Source organism: Leptodactylus fuscus, chromosome 11 (assembly GCF_031893055.1).
Source record: "Leptodactylus fuscus isolate aLepFus1 chromosome 11, aLepFus1.hap2, whole genome shotgun sequence".
NCBI classification, from domain to species: Eukaryota; Metazoa; Chordata; class Amphibia; order Anura; family Leptodactylidae; genus Leptodactylus; species Leptodactylus fuscus.
The window spans coordinates 42,772,814-42,792,799 of NC_134275.1; the positions used below are offsets into that span (position 1 = coordinate 42,772,814).

The 19,986-nt window shown below is 42.3% G+C and overlaps 1 protein-coding gene across 5 annotated transcripts in view; it reads right to left on the reverse strand.

Annotated features, from left to right (window-relative positions):
* The window catches only part of RALGPS1 (Ral GEF with PH domain and SH3 binding motif 1), a 335,024-nt gene that overhangs the window by 77,857 nt on the left and 237,181 nt on the right, over positions 1 to 19,986 (reverse strand). For all 5 annotated transcript variants that reach the window (XM_075259104.1, XM_075259103.1, XM_075259100.1 and 2 more), the window contains exons 10-11: positions 9,602 to 9,739; positions 6,435 to 6,528 (exon numbers count right to left, since the gene is read on the reverse strand). In XM_075259104.1, coding sequence (XP_075115205.1) covers positions 6,435 to 6,528; positions 9,602 to 9,739 — 232 coding nt within the window. The remainder of the gene's footprint in view (positions 1 to 6,434; positions 6,529 to 9,601; positions 9,740 to 19,986) is intronic.

Here is a 19,986-nt window from a genome sequence, read left to right on the forward strand (position 1 = left end):
ACCCACTAAAGGAGTAGTTACAGAGAATGCAGAAATAGCAGTCACCACCAGGCCCTGGACACTAAGGGGACCCCAAAAGTTCATCTGCCAGACAAAATATACCTCTATTCCAAATGGCAGAAGATAGGCGGGAGCCCCATTACAGATTTTGCAATGGGGACAAGCAGTTTCAAGTTACGCCTGTGCAACCACCGTACACATGTCTGCTCTGAGTCAACTGAGCATGCATGTGTTCTGAATGGGGAGAGGGGAGTGAGCTGCTGCCAGTCTCATTTAATGGAGTCTTGTCTGCTTAAGATCAAAAGGAACCATGATTCTGAAATTCAACGTGCCTGACAACGCCAGATGTTTAGATGGAGCTTGATCCTTTCTAGGTCACCCTCTTGTGGGCTTTCACCTCATAAACTTCAGCTGTTGCTCGATTTCATACATAAAATAAAGCTACCTGACAACCAACATGACAGCCTGTACACCTCTCACCTACCCAGCTTTCCTGGACTTGTGAAACTGACTAATTTACAGTGTTACACCCCATTTAATGTCTATAGGACTGGCAATGAATACAGAAACATTGCACACACTCAGTCACCCAACTATTCGAACAAACGGACAAAGACCCCCATACTTGTGAACAATTGGGGTTCCAGCAGTCAGACTCCCACCTTTAAGACTCTTACCGCCTATTCAATGAACATTATGGGGTAATCCCTTTAACAACTTCACAAATCAAGAAGATTCTGTATGCAAGCTCTAGCTGTTAACCCCTGAAAGGCTGGGTCCACACATGGTAGGAGAAATGTGCACTGAATATCACAGCAAAGGGTGAGATCCATGGTGCACATCTGCAGGAAATGTTTCAGGCTAGTGGTGGTTAGCCAGATCTCCTAGACATTGTTACTGCCCCTTCCCAAAATATTTCCTCTTTGTCAGCCTCAAAAGGGGAAGTTAATGTGGCCCGTGTCAGTTGATGCTCCCTGTAAATCTGAGGAGTGGTCCCTTTAATGGATTAGGGTTCACAGCGGAGGTCCTGGCCACACTGATCCTGTCCATCATTGCTTTGGTTTAGCATAGCCAGGCAGTGAGTGTAATTAAAGGGAAGGGGTTTAGGAAGGATATTGCTGTGGATTAACATGAGGGCCGGCAATGAACGGGGGCCATAAGTCGCTCCAAATTCTATTTCATGTTTTTTCTTTTCATAGCTTAGAAAGTCTTTAATTTCAAGTGCACTTAACCGGGGGTCGTCTGAGGTTCTCTAAATAATTCCTGGTGATGAATGGGCGAGGGGCGGGGGGTCTGCCATCAAAGCTTCTTGTTATGTTAGGGGACACGCAGAGACTATTGCTTTTTAAGGTTTAATCCTATAAAGTTTGACGTTCTCAAGGATGTCTTGAGTTTCCTCGTTTTACCTTTTCAGTAAATAATCGTCTGAATCACCACGTCCTGACTGATGGAAAGAAAGGGGGAGGGGAGGATTTACCTTATGTGGGATATTGGTAAAGGGAACAAAAGCCAAAAAAGTTTATCTCAAGCCTCCCCTATTCACTGAGGTTAGATTAAACTGAACCTAATACATTCCATCAAAACTATTGCGGTAAGTACAATGGACTTACCAGACTACTACGGACTAGGCTCCTGCATATGACCCAGGCCAGAAAGTTCTCCAGCGACCCTAAAGGGCTACATTTATGTGCTGTTAATTCAGTTTTTCTGTAGCTATCATAGACCTCTATATAAGACCTTCTTCTCTATGGTAGTCTATGGGAAGCTCTTGCTGCAATATCTCGGCAACAGAGGTTATGATTCCCAAGGAGAAACCAACTTCTCATTCAGCTGACCCTAACCTCCCTGTCTGTGGGATAGGGTTGATATGTGGGGTTCTGGTGACATGCTCCCTTTAATTTACCATTGTAAAGTGATTGTCTATCCATCACCTAATGATCTGTGTGGTCTGACCCATCTCACCGCTGTTGTAACTCATTATATACTGAAAGCATGTCCTAGCAGTATGCCATCACTTTAAGAGATGTGAATATTCATGTCACCTGATAGTAAACCTATATACTGTGGTGCTGATGTATGGCACAGTGTTATAATGACAAAGTTCCTCTATAATGGATGGGTAGAAGGAGGTCTCGTATATAGATCTGTGTGTTAAAGGGGTTTGTTCGGGACTAATATACTGAACTCCATTTCCTCTTCTCAGGCTAGTGACAACACGTCCATTGGTTATATGGCCAATGAATGGCAAGGATGAGTTGCAATACCAAGCACAGCCATCGCACAATGTATGGGGCTACGCTTGCTAAGTCATGAAGAGGCCACTGCAATGAATATCATAGTCCTGGACAGGCCCCCTTGTCCAGCTGCTTCTCTCACAGAATAAGTCTCATAAACTAGCTGTATCCCTCTCCCCTCTTCACTGTTGTATGTGAGGAAGATGACTAAAAAAATAAGATAATCCTTTAATAGTTCCACAGTGGGGAAATTTCAGTACGTTACAGCAGCAAAGTAATACAGATACAGGATAATACACAGTAATATATTACAGACGTAGGCACACATAAGCTGAGAAGAGAAGATATACTAGGAGTCCATAGCAGCTAAGGAACAGAAGAAGAAAGAAGGAAGACTTCATAGTCATAATCATTAGTTCTCTGTGCGGAGTGAACTTCGCTTGGTCTGATGTAGATTATACAGCCTGGTCGCGGTTGGAAGGAAGGACTTGCGATAGCGCTCCTTCTCACACTTGGGGTGAAGCAGACGGTCACTTACAGTGCTGCTAAGTGCCATCAAGGTCTCATACGTGGGGTGGGATTTGTTCTCCCGCATGGAGGTCACCACAGACAGTATCCTTCTGTCACCCACCACCTGTACTGGGTCCAGGGGGCTCCCCAGGACAGAGCTGGCCCTTCTGATCAGCCTGTCAAGTCTATTTCTGTCCCTGGTTGATATACTGCTATAAAGTATCCCAATATCCAATGAGGGATGGTTTCCCATACCATATAAACCTACATTATTCCACTGAGGACTTCTCGCCATCTTCCCCGTGGTGGACACATCATACCCTAAGGATTACACAGAGCTACATTTCTCCATTTCTAGATATAGCAGAGCTGATCTGGAATTCGCTCCCTCTCTCTCAGCAGATTTCACTTGCTAATTTAAGTGTAAGATGATCCCGGCTCCATGTTACCTAGAATTCCAGGGGATGTACCCGCACACATAAAAGGGCCATTCTTCTCTACATCATATACTGACGTCTGGCTGCGGTGGATAAATATAGTATCTAGTCTATACATCTGGGATGAGAATGGCAGCGACGCTTCCTGTTTAACTCCTCTCATGAATTAATCCTTAGATAATGTAAATTATACCCTAAAACAGTGACTCCTAACAGAGTACACTGCGCCCCGTGTATGGAAAGTGAATGACCCTTATATGCCAAGTATTGTGTTTGACTACACACGTGAACCCATCTACAGGCATCTTTTCTTCATAAAACAGCAGCACATTCACATCTAGGAGCTGTGTGTGAATAAGGCTTGACTGCACTACCAGATACAGCCTACAGAAAAAGGGTGGCGCTGCTTCTCTAAGAAAGTACCATAGGTTTCGAACTCCATACAACTTACTACTGTTATACTTTCCAAGAGAACCACATCTCAGCTTTCCTTGGATCCTTAATGGCAGGTTATGCAGCATTATAGCAATATTGTCTATATTAATGTTGTAATAAAGAAGATATCAGATAGCATTGGGCCTCATGGAAATGTACAGCTCAAAGACCTATCCCATCAAGGGGCAACACGGTGACTCAGTGGTTAGCAATGCAGCACTGAAGTCCTGGGTTCAAATCCTGCCAAGGACAACATCTGCAAGGAGTTTGTATCTTCTCCCCATGCTTGTGTGGATTTCCTCCCATACTCCAAAGACCTACTGATAGGGAAAATGTACATTGTGAGCCCATTGGGGCTCACAAACTACATTAATTAAATAAATATAAAGTTTTGTGTCTTACGCCAATATGTTTATACTTCATCTTTACTTGATAAAGGAGAGTGTTCTCCGAAACGCGTTGTGTCTCTAAATGTAAAATAAAGTATACCCTTCCATGGTAAAAAGCGCAATTGTTTGGAGTTACCACTTCACTATCCCCCCAAATCAAATTTTGATACTGATGACCTATCAACAGGATAAATTATGAATGAAGAAGTCCAAAACAACCCAAACGGTTTAAGGCACTATTCAAATCTACGTTGACATCTGTCATAAGACTAATACCAACAGATCCACTGACTCCTAATGGGGACCCATCAGGTTCTGCCATGGTATTTTTGAAGGGAAGGACAGCAATAGTCTTTCTGTCAAATCTGCAATAGAGACTCCAAATCTGAACACAACCTTACATTAATTTTTATCTGTAGTAATATTTACAGTTAGCAAGAACACAAGTCATGATGATAACATTGATATCTGTGCCGAAAATGTGGTGGTGCGGCCTTTATAGTTCTGTAATTTTGCATGTTACTTTATTGCAAAAATATGGGGGATATGTTTCAGATCAAAGATCAAACACAGTCACCCCCGGTAAGGCAGACGTGTCCATTACGGCTATGTATTGCCACTGTATTCAGGGGGGAATCTGCGCACTCCATTTATATTCTGGAGCATTTCAATTCAAAGGCTTAGTTCAACAACGCTGGTCTTGACATTACGCGTCTGTATTCCCAGATGAGACTGAAATGTCAGGACGCAGCATCTATTGAGGAAGGCAAAAATCTGGAAAAATGAACAAACTCCCTGCCCGATGCTAAAAGGAAACAGCTGCTTTTTGGCTCAGATTGAAAAGATGATTCATCCGAGCCGAGACTCAAAAGTCAGATCTTCATAGTGGACACTGATAATTTCATGGATCCCATACACTCAGCAGTGTTTATAGGGAACAGGCTTCCATGTCGGCTCATGTTACATAATGACGACTGCTTCCAACAAGATGTGGAAAGCCCGCCATCAATAGGGGGTCAGGAAATGCTAAAATAACAATCCCATCATTAAAAAAGGGCTAAGCTTACTAAAGAGGTTGATTGGGATTAGACAAGGTCTGGATTACTTTTCCAGGCACCATTGTCATCTATGGGTCCATGTAAGGTAGAGCTGCTAAGCTTCATTGACATGGGAAGGGATGAGCTGCAATACCAGACATAGACCATGGGCAAGAGTGGTGCTGTAAACAGTCTGGCTTAGGGCATGTTCACACAGAGGTATATTACATCTGATTTTGAGGCAAATTCCACCCCAAAATAAGTTCCAAATTCTACATGAAATCAACCTCTATTTACTTCAATAGGAGGCAGATTTTTTCAGCTAGAGAAAATAAAACTAAGAGTCAGACCTGATGTACAAGCAGATTCCATCCGAGAACTCCCATTGTGTAAAGGAAAGGCAGAAAGATGCCCCCTGACTGCTGCGGATTCCAGGGCTGATTCTGCAGCACATATGGGAAAGCAGAAAAATTCTGCTTCTGAATTCCCGCAGCATAATTTTTCAGCTTCTACAAATTCTGCCATGTGAACATATCCTGATAGATAGAAAACAGGCAACAAAAGGTGCTTCAGTACAGCATATATAGTATATATAATAGTATGACGTAGGTAATGTTATGCAAACCGCCCTGAAAGCATCATAGGGTGCAGCTGGAGTGTGACACAGTACCAGGTATGGCGTTGGATACAGAAATCGAGCAAAGGGAGAAAAAATTATGGTGCTGTTCCTATTCGATGATGCAACAACACATCAGGCCAAGATTCATCTCAATGTTTTTTCATTAAATGTACCAATCTCTTCATCAGATGCGGTACATGTCTGCCAGCTGGACCAGTCTCTTTACTAGACGTGATACATGTCTCCAGGCTAGACCAGTCTCTTTACTAGATGTGATACGCGTCTCCAGGCTGGACCAGTCTCTTTACTAGATGTGGTACACGTCTCCAGGCTGGACCAGTCTCTTTACTAGATGTGGTACACGTCTCCAGGCTGGACCTGTCTCTTTACTAGATGTGGTACACGTCTCCAGGCTGGACCAGTCTCTTTAATAGATGTGGTATACGTCTCCAGGCTGGACCAGTCTCTTTACCAGATGTGGTACGTTTTGAAGCTAGTCTAGGCTAAAAAGGTGTCTATTGTACGCTTAATTAATTGTGACCGTACCAGCCAAGATGAAGAAGGTGAGGGCCATCAGGACTGCACTATGATTTTTTTTTCTCCACCTGCTTGCAATCTGCTGACTAACTAAGAGGCCATGGAGAAGTGAGTTCACTTTCAGGTCTTCCTTGATATCTGAAACACTTTTATGGCTGAGGGGCACCAGTAACCAGATCTTCTGGTGGACAATTACATTTGGAACTGTTGTATTGAGAGTATATAGAGGCACTTACTTAAAGTTGTCATCTTCTACAAACTTTTGCAATTCTTCAATGTACCGGACAGACTTCAAATACTTCTGAACATGGGGTAACGTTGCAAGGTGATCTGTCGAAGAAAGAAATCATTACTGTGGGGGTTCAGTTGTAAGTTTCATGATTCTGACTAATCTGGTTACACTGCAAATGAAGGGGCAAAATCTGAAAATATGGCTAATCCTTCAAACTATAACCTCCTACCAACACCTACCTCAAGTACCAGGGAAAAAGACTGAGCATAGTTGCATCAAGGGTATTTCTAAAAATATAGGAAAAATGTCTGTGTAGGTTTAGGGTGTTTTCATAGTGCCAGGAGTGTAGACTGCCATTAAAGCTGCTCATAGGCTCCCGCTATCCTGACGGGACTAAAATATCGGCCTTTTGGCCTCTGTTAAGAGAAGTAAAGCAGAGGCTTTCATTTACCCTATTCTATACAAAAGCATCCACAGAATACCTTTTCTTTTCCCCTATAGGTGACAAAAATAACTGAGTGACCTATATTCCCTATGTTTTCTATTGGGAGATCCTCCATTAACCACTGACAGACACTGCATAATACAATGTGAAAAGAACCCAAGGTGTGACATAGATACTACTGCTGGATCCTGAACAGGTTGGGATTTCTGTACAGCTTGTTCACACCATCACAACAGCTGGAGAGTGATATATTGGAGATGAGTACAATAGATAATGATGACAGCTGTAAGAGACAACAAGAGGAAGAGAAGATCTCTATGGATATTAGTTGTGAGTGTTAAACCTTAGAGGACTGCTAAAAGAATGCTGAAAACTCATATGTGGCTAAAACAATCTTAACATTCAGAATGTTCTGCATCTGAAACATTTATGCCATCTGTACCCTTCCATTGTTATAGGGCAATTCTCAATCTGGTCCATCCATGCATTACATGGTTAGTCATTCATATGAATGGCTGGTGTGTAACACTACATGTTCCCTCTATAGCTGGCTACAGATAACTGACCACCTGGTGAAATAAGACTGCAAAGTTGTGCTACTTCAATTGTGCCTAATGGTAGCAACTGGGGATCCTTAATGAATTTCTGTGCAAACATTACCTGCAGCTATCTGCTCCACATGGTGTTTAAGAGTCACTGTGTAGTGGATGAGATTCCAGAGAATCCCATCCCCCCCAGTGCAGAAAAATATGCGCTGTGGACACGCTGCAATTTCCAAAACCATCGCCATTTTGGAAATTGCAACATGTCAATTATACAGTCGCTGGCGGTTTCTCTATAGGTATAATTGAAGCAAAAAAGCCTGTGAAAAGCGTTTTGGGAAAATCCGCAATGTATTGGTACCATGCTTTTTCCTGCAGCACTTTTCTGCTACTTAGGGCCTTAGCCTAAAGGTGTTATCAAGGATTAGAAACAATGGCTGCTTTCTTCTTCTCAGGAAGTGATGTCACGTCCACTGGTCACATAGCCATGCTGCAGTTAAGTCCCATCCATGGGACCAACAGATGTGATGTCATATCCTCAAGAAGGGAGCAGCCATGTTTTCTAATCATAGAAAGCCCCTTTAATGTCACGTGGACAAAAGTCACTGTGTAATTGTAGCTTTAATCTTCTCACTTCTCTTATATTAGGCTTTTGGGGGTTATGAATGGCTTCTCATAGGACCTCAATAAGTAGAAAGCTCAACAAATGGAAATATGCAAAAGAGCAAAACAGTTTTACGCATATAACTAATGGAAATATGTATACACATGGAGCTTGGTGTATATAAACAATCACGGCTGACGATGGTGTGCAATTGATAAGTTCATATATCAGTTGAGCCGACAACCTGACAGGGGTATTTTTGCTCTGATCCCCATCAGGAAAAGTTCACTGTAGGATAGGAAACAGACTCCGCAATACAAGCAGGTGGGATGGATTAGTGGCTGCAGCGAGCGGTCTATTTCCCAGGTACCGCTGGCTGCTTCCATGTGGTGTTTTACAGTAAGTATTCCCAGCATTTGGGATGGCTCCTCTGTAAACGTTTGATCTCCGAGCGCAGAATGATATGAATCAGAGGCATCCTTTAAACTCTATAGCCGGCCGGGTATCTGCGCCCTGGCATACGCGATCCTCACATTCCACTTCTTCTGACTATTTCTCATTGACAGAAATTGGAAGGAGAAAACATAAATTTTGCAGTTGTTTTGGAATGACTTCCTATTATTCTTGGACTCAGTCATGCCTACTAGAAATTGGCACCCACAACGACATCCCCTCCAAATGTTAGATTTTCCTAGGAGAAGGAAGTTTCTCCAAGACTGATACTAGAAAGTGCACTTTTTTTATTATAATAAAAACAAAATTACTAGAAAAAAAAAAATCACAGAAATAGTAAAAGCCTGGTAACAAAGTGATCATGTTGTGTTAGTTCTTATGGAGGAACAGGCATAGTGTATGTGTGCCATGCATGTAGCTGCTATGGGACCCAAAAAGTAGCAGATGTCTAGCCGAGTTTTCATTCACATTTTCCATCAAAACCTGTAATAGATACTGTGACAAGAACAAACAAATGAGGAGCAAACCATCATGGGGGTCAAACCGCCCTTTCTCTGGGACGTCTTGCTCAAGTATAAGGGGTGTGAGGATTAAACCTGCTCTCATAGCTCCTCTCCCTCTGTAACACAGTTTTCATTGTGATGCTGCTTCTCTTATAATCATAGTTATATATTGGTTTAAAGACCCCCCCCCATACAAGAGAACAGTGTGCCAAATTGGGTAAAACCATCTGACTACTTTATGGGTATGGGGTCTCCCAATTGATGATGTTAGGTAAAGGAAAGCTCATGTCCACCCACCAAGGTTATTGTCAGCAGCTTTCTCCTCTCTCAATCAACACACATGCATACTCAGCCAAACTCAGCATGTATGTGTATGTAACGTTCCATCAGTCAACGGCTACCTATGGTGTACGTGCACCTAATATTCTAGAATAAATTTACTGAAATTAAAGCACACTGAGCACAGAATCTCTCTTGGAAAATTTGAGTTAATACTGCCTCTAGTGGTAGAAAGAATTTCCTACAGCTACAAAGCAAACAAGTGCCTTGAATGCATGACAGTCTCTTCACCTAAACAGATATGAGGACGGACAATAATGTAAAAAAGAAAGGAACAATGCCAACCATAATTACAGGAGACTTGCAAGTCCGCAATGATCCTCAGGATATTGTTCATCTGATTAGATCGCTGCTCGTTCTCCATGATGCTGCCGGACGCCGGGTACGCAGAGTCTACGTAGATGATATCCAGGAGGTAAATTCCTGCAAGAACAGAAAAATAATAAGACAACCTATAAATGATGGTTCTTTGCTTTATCCCACACTTATATTATTGTGACAATATACAATAATAGTGCTTTATTTTTATTTGCTTATAGAGCGCCAACATATTCCACAGCGCTTTACCTTGTCATACTGTATATACCATATATTAGTATGATCTGCATATACTTGAAGTGTAGAAGGATACTTCAACTGAGGAATACACACAGTAGAGAAGTTGCCCTGGATGGGGCCATAACCATGGCCTCACTTCTCCAAGCACCCATACACTGACCCGCTGCACCCATACAGACAGGCAAATCTTAATCCTTGCACAACAAGACATAGCAGCAGTCCATAACCAGCGGCTATTGTTTTAATGAGTAAGGTGGAGCGCTGTTCACATCTCCAGTTTAATCTCCTGTACACAATTATCCAGAACATATAATTAATCCTGGCCAATAAACCTTGACAAGCTGCAGTACAGGACGAGGCATTGATGTGCTATTACCGAGGCTCATAAAACATGGGACATCCAGTGCACGGAGGTGATATATACAGGACGGCAAAGTCTTCACAGCTCCTGCTATATTCCATATTATAAGGCTGTCATAGCCGGCCCATACGGCGCTGAATGCCTGCCATGTAATACTACACAGATAGGTAGATATTGGCACAAGGAAGTTTGCAGGTGAGCACGCTAATCCTTAAAAAAACAGGAGCATGTACATAGGCCAAGTCTGCTGGGAAAGGTAGTACAATGGTAAGGGCAGAATTCCATTATTACACCCACACAAATAGAGAAAACAAGAGATTCTGCTTCCTAACTCAGTGGCAAGATCATATAGGCCATGACAGAAATTTTCTGACTTCTTTTTTCCTATTCCTTTCCAGCAGTCTCTGGCTGTACCTGCATCTCTCCATTCTCCCATAATCGCAGGCTTCTATGTAATCTGACACTTTGGTGAGCAGTTGTCCGTCTTGCTGTAGCAAGACGGATTTAGCACAGATTTGAGAGTGAATTTCAGTTTAGGAGCAGGAAAAAATCCAGGTACCGTATATACTCGAGTATAAGCCGACCCGAATATAAGCAGAGACCCCTAATTTTACTACAAAAAAAATGGGAAAAGTTATAAGCCTAGGGGGGCGAAATGCAGCAACTACTGGAAATTTTCAAAAATGAAAATGGTCGGAGTTTTTGGGTGCAGTAGTTGCTGGGTGCTGGGAAAGGGGAGGGGGTGTTTTGGTTGTCTGTCTGCCCCTTCCCTGAGCTTCAGGACTGAGTTTTTTTTTCCCCCACTTGGAATTCAGCCTGGCTGAATATAGGGTATCTGCAGTGCTCCTATTAACCCCTGCAGATACTCTATATTCAGTAGACCGGGCACTTTCAGACACAGGGATACCTAATGTGTATGTGTTTCACAGTCATTTTCTAATTTTGCTTGACTCTAATATAAGCCGAGGGGGGCTTTTTCAGCACAAAAACTGTGCTGAAAAACTAGGCTTATACTCAAGTATATACGGTAAGTGGAGAAAAAAACAACAACATTTTTTTCTCTGATAAATTATAAAATTTCCTGTCTATATTCTCTTATACTAATGATTTATGCAAAGTTTGTTGAAAAATTGGTTAATCAAAATAGAACATTTTACTTTTCTATACCGCTGAATATTGTATGTAATAAAACAGTTAATAGGGAGTTAACTTAAAATTTTCACACAGAAAGGAGCATTTCCAATAGCTTAAATTTTTCCAAGGCAGATTCTTGTATGGAGCCAACTAGATGGTAAACACTTGTAAAGTATTTGGCTAAACTACATGTTAGATGTTTGCTGTTAGTCTTCAGTTGGCGCTGGTGATTTTTGTGGCGCAGGCCGGCAGGGCTGCCCTATAATTATTGCCGCCAACATCAAGGCCGAGGCTCCTGATCAAGTGAAAGCACAGATTGATCCCAGTATTTACCTAATACACAGACAAGAACATGCGCTTCACGCTATCTCTGCTATACGAGGCTTCGGCAGGCCAATAAATGGTGTTAATAAGGCCGTGTGTTCCCGAGAAGGCCTTCTCCTCAATCCCACCTTTCACATCTCACTGGTCACATGGTTATCAATGAGTCCGAGTTTCCATGTAACAGCTTCAAGGTGAACTTTGTGGTCATGTTGTGTTAGCTTTGAGTCTTTTAGGAGGTGTTGAGGGTTATTTCTGCTACAAACCAGACAAATTTGTTCTTTTAGGTTACACACAATTTTTTTTTATTTTTATTTGTGGTCAGATCCATATACATTAAAAGATGTAGGCATCTCATGAGGAAAGTGTTGTCCTTTATACTTCTAGGTTACCGGATTAAAAATAGTTTGTCTTGAGATGTCGGTATGTTCTCTTCTGAACGGAGCCCACAGGGGGCTATTTATATATGGATGCCATATGTAAGACAAGCTTCACACTCATAATCCAATTATCTAGAAGGAGCCGCCGCTGCCGAGCTCTCATCTTCTTACGTAAACTTTACAAGGACGTATTGGCAAGCTTTTATCTTTTGTACCTATGGTTTTAATTTATTCGCTATGTGTTTATTGTGCTTGTTATTTAAAGATAGGTTACAACAGCTGACATAATATAGGCCAAGGAGGTAGACTTGCAGCAACATGAACTGTCAGAAATGGAGCCATACGGTCTTGTACGGTAAGCTCTACCTGGTTTTAGGCCAACTAAGGTCCCAGTACAAATACACACTATAATACTCTTGGTACCAGGATCACAAGGGCCTGTGTGGTGTTCTCTTCACACTGCCAGAAGTCAGTGGCGAGTCCTCAGCAGAACATGGGGTATCTTTGCATTGCTCTTCCGAATACCTATATAGCTCTGTTAGCAATTTGGAGGGGTCAAAGCTGCCGACCGACTCTATTCAATATCTGAGACGAGCGCATAGAACAAACAAGAAAGACTGCATTAAAAAGCACATATTCTGGATATTTCTTTCCATAGAATTATAAAATTCACAGACTTCTGTCTCCCCAATGCCTATAAATCACTGGTTTATCTAAGACACATGACAGACCTGGGAGCTATGGAAAAATGTCCTTAACAAATCACTGTTTTCATTGCTGGAGGCTGATAAGAAGGTGGTTTCATGAACCCTCTCCACTGTAAGTGTCCGTACCTGACCCGACATCTGATGGATGAGCCCATGGTCTGATATTATCTTATGTGAGTGTCAAAAACGTTAGCTGACACCACAATGAAGATATCCGAGAGTCTCCATCAACCATTGCGAGCACCTTTTATTAAAAGTAACCTGCTCTGAGCAATGGCTTTGCATCCATCTTCTGTTTCCAATTTATCAGGACAGTGAACATCTGGGGAGTATTTACATTTACAGAATGCGATGTATGGGATGGGGCAGGAAACGCGCTCTCCGCATTGCTCGCCTTGAGTGACCCTCCTACTATGTCAACATTAACAGAAGACATTTTGCTATTTACAGTCCACATGTGTCCTGCAGGTAGAGCCTTACTTGGCAAAGAGAATGCATGAATCTGATGCCCTTCTTCCTAATCCATGATGAGTCCCTTAAGTCCAGGGATGGAAGCCACATACTGAAAATCCCTTTAATGCCGGGGCTCCATGTGGCATAAATAGTCGCAGGGAACCCCATCCCCACTTTGCAGAAAAATGTGTACAGCGGACATGCTGCATTTTTCTAAACTGTTGCGGTTTTGAAAATCTCTACATGTCAATTATACCTACGTAAATGCCGGCGGTTTCTTTATAGGTATAATTGAAGTGGAAAGTCAGATGAGCTTTCTGTGAAAAGCACTGCAGGTAAAATCATGATGCATTGCCACCGTGGTTTTTCCTGTATCGCTTTTTTGCTGTGGGACTTTAGCCACTAATGCAGGGGTCAGTAACCTTTGGCACTCTAATGTATGTGAAACTACAATTCCCAGCATATTCCATTCACTTCCAAGAATAGCAGAGCAACTGTGCATGCTGGCAGTTGTGGTTTCACAACAGCTGGAGTGCCGAAGGGTTGCTGACCCCAGCATTAATGTATATTCTACATATAAATGGCACCTGCTCAGAATTATGCTCTTGGGTTTCTACTTCTTTGGGGTCAGTAAGCTCCCACTTAAGCATTAGGGTGAACAGACTCTTCACTAGGGATACAGTGTCTACCAATTCTATCTTTTATATGGAGAGTTCATGCAGTCAACCCATAGCAACTAGTACACGTCAGATCACTCAGATCTTCAACAAGAACTTTGTATTAAGTTTTCTGCCAATGACACCCCACTCTCTACCTAGTGTGCATGCTAGGAAAAGCCCCAAAACACAAGTTAAGAGTGTCCACAGGGCTCCATAAATCCAAAGAAGGCCGAAAGAGTGTCCTTTTGGGCTCTGCAAGACTGGTATGTGTCAGTATACCACAAAAGAAAGAAATCCAAAAAATGTGTCTCTACATACCAAACTTGTCTTAAAACTAGTGATATACTGCTGCGGTGCAAGTACTGTGGTCCATGACTGACAAAAAGGAAGGCTGACTTCATACCAGTTAATGGTCAGATTTAGAGACTGCTCACAGATTAACACTTCTACTATCCCAGCCCTTAAAGGCACAGATCACTCTTTGAAGAAAATTAGAACCACTCGATCGGTACAGTAATAGGTTCCAGCAGCAGAAATTCGCTTACATCTTAAGGGTTTCCTGTCAAGTTACTGACATCTCTTTGGTGAGTAAAATAAGAATTACAATATGTGATATTTCCACAAAAATAAAGAAGCAGAAGTAGAAGTAACAGATGCTTAGGATTTCTATACTTCATTGCGATGATAGCTTCTATTGGCTTTGGGTACACCACCAGATCCCAGGACAGGAGGGCGTCTGGTCTGTCTTTGCGCTAGGTTGTCCACAACCATCTTAAACCTCGCAAGAAGTGCTTTCACAGTCTTTGGTACCTCACCCTTGCTAGAAAATGTGCCCTAAATATAACTCCAAACTGTCTTATCTTCTGCTTGATCTTAGTGTATCAGAGCCTGGGGTGCCCGGAGTGCCCTCTAGTACTGGAGTCGGCCAGTCCAGCCCTGGTTCCAGAACAGCCATTTTTACTATTTATATCATATTTATACATCAGGGGAAACTTGGGTAATCTGGGGCAATAATGAGGTCTGAGAAGAAGACAAGATCTTATCCACGCACGCATCAATTTCACAGAGTCCAATGTTAATTTATAAGCCCTTTCCAAAATAAGCATAGCTTTCCCACACTGAAAATTGATCTATAGTGTACACAACCATTATTTTTCCATGTAGGTCTCAGATATGTGCTCATTTAACTTAAGAATAGAAGACATTTGGCCAGGAAATGAGTTAATGTGCACCAGGTAATATTATATTGTAAAACAGGACTGCAGCGAAACAACAGTGAAGACATTTTTGGCCTCAACTACTGCACAGAAACCAGCCATATAGATCACAGCACTCCTGATACTACCAAAAGTAAAACCTCCATACACTTAAGAATAAAGTCAGCTGAACCCGGCAATTTCATCGGAACCTGATGGCTGGTTTACATGTAGAAGGAAAGAAGGGATAAGGCATGTGGAATTGAAACATGCCTGATTGTTTTGCTCTCTCCCACTCAAAACACATGCATCCTTGACCAAACTGAGTGTGGGGAGGTATGGGGAGGTTAGAACGTAGTCACCCAAATCAGTCTTCACCAACAGCTATTGCATCCAGTAGTGAATTATATTATGGCCTTCTTGAGGGACTGACTGCCTGGAGGATCACGGCCACACATCTCGCCCACCAACAAGTAGATATCACTTAGGAGTGGCCTGCGGTATAACATGTTCATGTGAATATCTGCACAGCCGAAGCTAGTCTTTCTGCAAGCAAAGGGGCAGCATCAAAGTGTTGGCAGTGTGTGTCTATACCTGGCACAGAGGAGTCCGGCATCCCAGGTACATGTTGTGCATGTGAAATGTATAAGCTCAAACTAATCCTGGGAATTGTGTGAGAATGAACATTCCTGTAAATTCTCATTCATCTGATGATCAGTCCATGTAAAAGGTACAGAAATCTTCAACCTGGTGGGGGCCACAATTCTCATACAGCCCAAGGCCCAATCCCCGAACTTACATCTCTGCTTTCTGAACCAAATCTTACATGGTGTAGTGGGCTTTAGAGTGAGTAAGGGTCTGAGAAGTGTCTGTACTTCTAGGGTGAAGATGACGGGTTTACAAGATTATTATAATTGCTAACATTGAAATAGAAAGTTCTGATCCTGGAAAATCACATTCTTGTCAGACACACCCGCCTATGTGCAGTTTATTACTTGTGTTTTGTTCTTTTTTCCATTTATACAATATATTGATACAAGAACCCAAGGCATAAGCAGTTTGGGAAATAATCCTTCAGAAGACAGTGGAGCAGATTTACTAACCCTGTTTAGTAGACTGTGCATACTTACAATGGACAGATCCCATGACAATCTGGTGTGTGGGGCGGCCCTAAACATAGTACTTGCTACTAGAAGAAGCTGGATCTGCCAATGATCTGCAGATAAACAGCTCACGTGTATGGATAGCTTTAGTGTACACAAAAAAAAGGCACATCTTAAGCCGCACCCCTTTCCAGCTAAACCAAACTCCCTGGTCTAAAGATGCTCAAAAACTGCATAAAACAATAAAATGTGGTACAAGGCACTTTTTTTTACAAGGCAACCTCACTTTTTTGACACATTTTCATTAGTAAATCTACCCCATGATGAACATGGCGCCTTGACCAATGGAGTGGCAGTGCACATGCTCCATTGGAACAGGAGAATGGGACGCCTGATCTCAGGATTGGTAAGAGTCCCCAGTGGTCAGACTCCCACCGATCAGGAAGTTATTCCCTAACCCATTAATATGGGATATCGTCAATATAGACTCCATTATAAGTCAACAAAATCCATTGGGATTTGGTCTAAAATGGATGGGTCACAGCTGCATTACAAATGGAAACCTTGACTCTGCTATGAACAAAGCCTAAAGCCTCAGATTTATGAGACCATAAGCACTGGCCCCCTCCCCACTTATCACAGGACCATCCATATTGCTGACTGCAAAAATAAACACATTAAACTGCTCTGCCAGAACCAATTTATCTCATTTATTACATAGTTAGCCTTGGAAAGTGGCCAAATGGATCCCTATACAGGGTATAATAGACTCACGTATAGGAACCCCCCAGTGGATGTACAGACCACTTCATTACAGCTAATTATAGGCGATTTGCTGGGATTGAAGACTTAATGCCCTGAACGGGCCCCTCCTCCACCAATGCTGCCCAGACACTGATGTACGGCCGCTCACTCATGTCATTTCATCCATTACGAAGAATTTGTTCTAACATAGGGAACGAACAAGGTGCTGAATGACCTCTCCATATTTCCTTGAATGTTACTAGACGGGACCAGTGTTACAGGCCAAGAAATCCAGGGGGGACTCTACACCTCATTTCCCGCATGAGAAGCGCTGAATATTTCAACAATATGAAGCAAAGATCAGACGTAGGCAGCTCTCGTGCTGAGAAGAAAATTGCTGAAACACTAAGACGTAGAATGGAGGACTCAAAAGTTGTATAACCAGGATGGGCTGAGCATTCTAGCAATGGAATATACACCCATGTAAGATGTAATACAGACTCTCAATATGACAATGACCCAAACACTTCTGATGTTAGAAGAGTTGTCCAGGCATGGAAATGATTCTGAAAACAGCTCAACATCTGCACTGGGGCTTCCTTTTTGATAAATCAGAAAAAAATGGATCCATCCAAACACGGAGATAAAACGTCTGCGCGCAGTTTTTTTGTGAGTCTTAAAAACTGTTCCACAACAGAACCGATGCCTCCCACATTCAGGAAGTTTAAGCCACATTAACCTCTGTGTTAGAGGCTCCATCGCTGAAATCGTGGACATAAAAAGTCCTCCAAGAACAAATTTTTCATCTAGTGAGACCACATAGAAAACAACAGATATCCAACGGACCCCCTTTATAAGTCAATGGGGTGTCTTGAGATCCATTGTTGTTCATCAGACAGATTAGTCTCAATGTGTAGTCTCTTCCTCTGTTCTTGCAAATGAAGATCTAACAAAAATGATGCAGATGTGAACCCAGCCTTAAACATCCGTCGACGCTAATGTGAGTTTATATGGATCAGTTTTTGTGTTCCCTCGATGGAATGATAAACTGATTATGTAAGCAAAGTGCACATGTCAACATAGCCTTAAATGTTGTAAAATAACAAAGTCATCTTATTTCCCGATCCCCTACCACTCTGATCTGGAGGCTTCCTGATTCCTTGTGACCAGTATAACCAATCACTGGTCACACTGGTGGTCACCTACTGCCATACTGGCTGCTGTGGTCACATACTTGTCAAAGGTGGGAGCAGGAAAAAGAGATCAGTAGGGAAACATGAAGAATTGAGATCGAAGTGGCAGGGGAGGAGAGTATGAGGCAATATATTATATATTTTATTATAAGCAGTTTTGGTGGCTAGACAACCCCTTTGATCCCAAGCATTAGTAAAAACCAGAATCCATGTATAGAAAAACTCAAACTTTAACTATCAATGAAACAGAAACTGTACAAATAATGGACTACACACTGTTATTAATAGATACAGTCGACCCTGGCAATGACATCATTTATGATACAGACGATTGCGGCTTTTTCTACTCCATAGTGTGTGTCTTCAGTCTTGTGGTCTCTCTGTGTCCTAAGTGGAGGCTGTGGAATGAGCTGAGAGACACTTGTAGGAGTTGTCAGGATCTTCTGTGGGTACATTGAAGAAACATCTGTTTTTCTCCACAGAGTAAGTAAACAGCTGGAATTGATGGAACACGTTACTGCTTAATCATGACTCACGGACATACCGAGCGAAACACAGAATTCGTCATCCATCTGTTATCGGTGGGTAAACAAGTCATGGGTGATTCCCAAATGTAATGGGCATGAAAGCATTACTCTGCAAATCTACATAATCTGGATGTATTTAGCTAGGGCATTACTATTGGTCAGGGGAAGAAATTTAGAAATAATTGTAACTTTATAGTACTTTCTGATCTGCTGGGGAAATGAGTGCAGGAGATGGCGCTCAAAACATAAGCCATAGGAGACACAGCCATTGGAAGTGGCCATGAGCGGACTGAGATTACACTGATCAGCCTTCTGATGGTCTGGTAGATAAACTGATTGCAATTATGGGTATTCTGTAAATCTCCAAAAATAATCTAAATTGTAAGATGGCGTCTAGAGTTTCACCTCATAGGAAGCTTAGCTTATCCCCATTATACCGGTTCATTATGGATGGCTTCAGACGCCCTAATGGTTTGTTTTGTAACTTGATCAAGAGCTATCAAAACTATTCAGGAACAACAGCTGGACCACAGTGGGGTGAGGGTCATATTATATATGCATCACTCTCAACAGGCCCCTGTTAGCATTCACTCCATGTACTGGACTTATATTGGCCCCTCTGGGGCCTGATGAGAGTCACAAAACTATTCAGCGCACTACCTAAGGAAAAATGCAGGGAGGTGATAACAATGGCTATCCTGCAAGGTGACCAGTGTCTAAAGGTGACCATACACATAACATAGCTCATTGTTCGACTGACAGCTATCTTTTCTGACAACCACAAGCAATGCACATGTGATGAGCAAGGCCACTTTAACCATAAGGCCAATGGTGCATCCGCACTGATTCCTAGGGTAGCTGCCCCGAATTGAGCCGGAAAGTCCTGCATTTCTGGTGCTGTCCCGCTATTCTGGGTGGCAGGAAAAGATTTCTTTGTGAATATTCTTTGTTTTTTTGTGCAACATTGGTGGTTGAGGATGGGGGCCTTACGTGAGACTTAAATTGACCATCTAATATACATGGGATCCTCTCCACTCTCTCAAGATGACAGATGAAGGTTCTGAGTGTTGGATTTTAACATGCCTGATCTTATTGTGGCTGCCATCAGAATTGAGCATGTGCATGGGTGGTGGTAGGAAAATCAGGGGAGATACAGGTAAATGGCCCATTAACTTCCGCTTAAGTTATGTAGGAATAAAGATCTTCATACAGCCCCTCAGGCCCAAGGAATATGGGGGCCCCAGTCCAGATGCCTAGGTATTCTTTAGAAATCAAATAGGAGGTAGGAATTCAAATGGTACAAAAAGGTAGTAGCGGTGATGATGAGGATGAAA